The sequence below is a fragment of the Condylura cristata genome, unplaced genomic scaffold (assembly GCF_000260355.1).
Source record: "Condylura cristata isolate star-nosed mole 26May11 unplaced genomic scaffold, ConCri1.0 scaffold00015, whole genome shotgun sequence".
NCBI classification, from domain to species: Eukaryota; Metazoa; Chordata; class Mammalia; order Eulipotyphla; family Talpidae; genus Condylura; species Condylura cristata.
The window spans coordinates 1,386,967-1,389,916 of record NW_004567116.1 but is presented as its reverse complement, the minus strand read 5'-3'; the positions used below and the strand labels follow the sequence as shown (position 1 = coordinate 1,389,916).

The 2,950-nt window shown below is 51.3% G+C and overlaps 1 protein-coding gene across 1 annotated transcript in view; it reads left to right on the top strand.

Moving 5' to 3' along the window:
* Positions 1-2,950, top strand: part of BBS1 (Bardet-Biedl syndrome 1) — a 12,972-nt gene that overhangs the window by 3,716 nt on the left and 6,306 nt on the right. Inside the window, exons 7-9 of the mRNA XM_012725130.1 lie at positions 594-657; positions 1,299-1,472; positions 2,416-2,522. Coding sequence (XP_012580584.1) covers positions 594-657; positions 1,299-1,472; positions 2,416-2,522 — 345 coding nt within the window. The remainder of the gene's footprint in view (positions 1-593; positions 658-1,298; positions 1,473-2,415; positions 2,523-2,950) is intronic.

Below are 2,950 nucleotides of genomic sequence, written 5' to 3'. Positions count from 1 at the left end.
CCTGACCCGCCCGCTGCTCCCCTCAGCGCTGGGTTTCAGCCCATCTGCCTGTTCTGCTCCCTGCTGTGGCTCTGGTGAATCCTCGCGCCCCACTCTGAACCTCTGACCTTTACCCCAGTTCTTGTGTGCTTAAATAAATAAATCTTTTAAAAATAAATAAATAAAGGAGAAACAGAAATGACTACACTTTCACTAACCAGAGATACTGATACATTTTCTGTTTAAATGAGCTTTTATATCCTGCTTCCCTTCAGTGTCTCACATTCTATCTTGAGCATTAGATAATTTTAAGAATTGCATTTTTAGTGGCTCCTTGGTAATTTCACCGATTAGTCATGATTTTGCTCATAATTTATAATAATTTCACACGCAGATCATTGGGCAAGAAGTGTCTCCCTTTCAGTTACTTCACATCTTCAGTTGTAATTTTAATGACTTTTTTGATGCATCTCTTCGGGATGGTCCCTCCTGTTCCTACCCTGAGGGCTGACCCTCTGCCAGGACCAGACCCTGGGGGCTGATCTCTGCACCTGACAAAGCCTCCTGGCGTCCACCTCCTGTGGAGGCGCCAGAGCAGACGCACTGACCCACAGGTGCCTGGCCTTTGGCCCCGGAGTGGTTCTGTGGGAGCCTGGTTCTGTCCTGGGGCTCACAGCCGTCGGTCATTGAGCAACTTTAAACCAGGAAGGGGTCAATTATGCTTACAGGCTGCAGGCGGGGGAGCAGTCTTTCTGAGGCCATGTCTTGGTGACGTGATGGGGAGCCGCGGCCCTCGCTGTCGGCCAGGCGGAGACGAATCTGCTTCTTTAATCTTATGGACAGTCACAGAACGATCAGTTTCACCCCAAGACATATGTTGGTCCTGCTAATTATTGCCATAGGAGAAAATGCCACACAGGGTCATCCCCTTCTCTCTTGTTTGCTTGCCCACCACAATTGCAAAAAGGAGCATGAATGTACCTACTGTAGAAATTATCGAAAAGCATATGAAATTAGGCATCACCTGCGATCCCACTGTCCAGTGATAACCAGGGTTTTGTGTTTAAGGGTTTAACCTTCCAGCATGTTTTCAGTTCATGTATTTTTAAAACTGGGATACCACTAACGCACTCTTCTGTCATTAGATCTTCTTTTAATATGGGATGCTATAATGGCTAGGGATTGTGATTCACTTAGACAAGCCTCTTAGGTTGGAAAGTTAGATTTGCTGCAGTAAACACTTCTGATTCTTCATCTTTCTCCCCTTTGCTCTCATTCTTCCCTCCTGAGGCATTCCTGGGGTGTCGGGGGCGGGGTAGTGTTTACAGACCCCCTGGCTGACCTCTGGCATCCTTCTGCAGACAGTCATCACCACCATGACCACCTTGAAGAAGAACCTGGCTGATGAGGACGCTGTGTCCTGCCTGGTGCTGGGCACTGAGAACAAGGAGCTCCTGGTGCTGGACCCTGAAGCCTTCACCGTTTTGACCAAGGTCAGCACGGGCCCTGGCCCCGGGCAGACCCAAGGCCCAGGCTGTGCCCTCACTTCTGCCACCCCAGTTCGTTCTAGTGATGCATGTTCATTATAGAAGAAGTGGAAAGGGCCTCCCTGGTGGCGCAGCGGGTGAGGACGCAGCACTGCAGGCTGGCTGCAGCTGCTTCAGTGCGAATTCGACCCCGGGCCCCGGAGCTGACCCACACAGCGCGGCAGACCTCTCCTGGCCCGTCTGCTGCTCCCCTCAGCGGTGTACTTCATTGATCTGCCTGTTGTGCTCCCCACTCTGCCTCTGGTGAAGCCTCTCCCCCTTACACCTCCGGCCTACACCCCAGCTCTGTGTGCATAAATATATACATCTTCAAATGAAAAAGTGGGAAATGGAGACGGCATCAGGAAACCAGCACCTAGCTCAGCCCCCACCATGCAAATTAACTGAGATTTCGGCGTAGGTCTTTCTAGACATTTTCATCTTTAGATACAGATACTTATAGAAATACTTAATATAAATACTTACTCTGACAAAAGTGGCCATGACATGCAGAGCCAGGGAGCCTATGCTCTGCATTTGCAGCCTGCCATCGACGTCTGCACATTATCTAAAGCCCATCAGTCTCTGCAAGGCCGAGCGGCATCAGTGTAGGTGGCGCTCCTGGGCACCGAGTGCGCATGTAAGTCGGCTTCTGTTTTTCAGTATCTTTAGCACCACAGAGTGGCCTCCTGCGCACACATCTTTGCACGCCTGTCTGAATCCTGCCTCAAATGCATTCATAGAAATGGCAGGCTTGGCTTGGTCAGAGAGTACAGAATTTTGCTTTGTGTTGCCGAGTTTGTTGAACCTGTACCAGAGGAGGCTGGGATGGAAGGCAAGGAGGCAGATCAGAGGCGCTACGGGGGCAGGGCTGGGCGCAGAAAACCCAGCGTGAACCCTATCTTTGCAGATGAGCCTGCCCAGCGTCCCCGTCTTCCTGGAGGCGTCTGGCCAGTTTGATGTGGAATTCCGGCTGGCCGCTGCATGCCGCAGCGGGAGCATCTACATCCTGAGAAGGTAGGCACCTCCCTGTCTCTGGGGTCAGGGGGAACCTCGAAATGGCTCCGGCTGGCACAGGGGCAGGGGGTTTCGGGGCTGGAGCTGGGTGATGGAAAGAGCACTGCGCCCACAGCCACAGAGGTCGGGTGGCGGCCTGCGCAGTTGTCCAGTACCTGGGCAACTGACCAGGAGTTAGAGGAAATAAAATCTCTCACATTTGCTTTATAGCGAAGTGACACTTCCTTATGCATGCATTTGGTACTCCTTACAATGTTCTTTTTTTTTTTTTTAAGATTTTATTTATTTATTCATACAGAACTGGGGTACAGGCCAGAGATGCGGAGGGTGAGAGGATTCACCAGACACAGAGTGGGGAGCAGAACAGGCAGATCGAGGAAGTACATTGCTGAGGGGAGCAGCGGGCAGTCAGGAGACAGGAGAGGTCT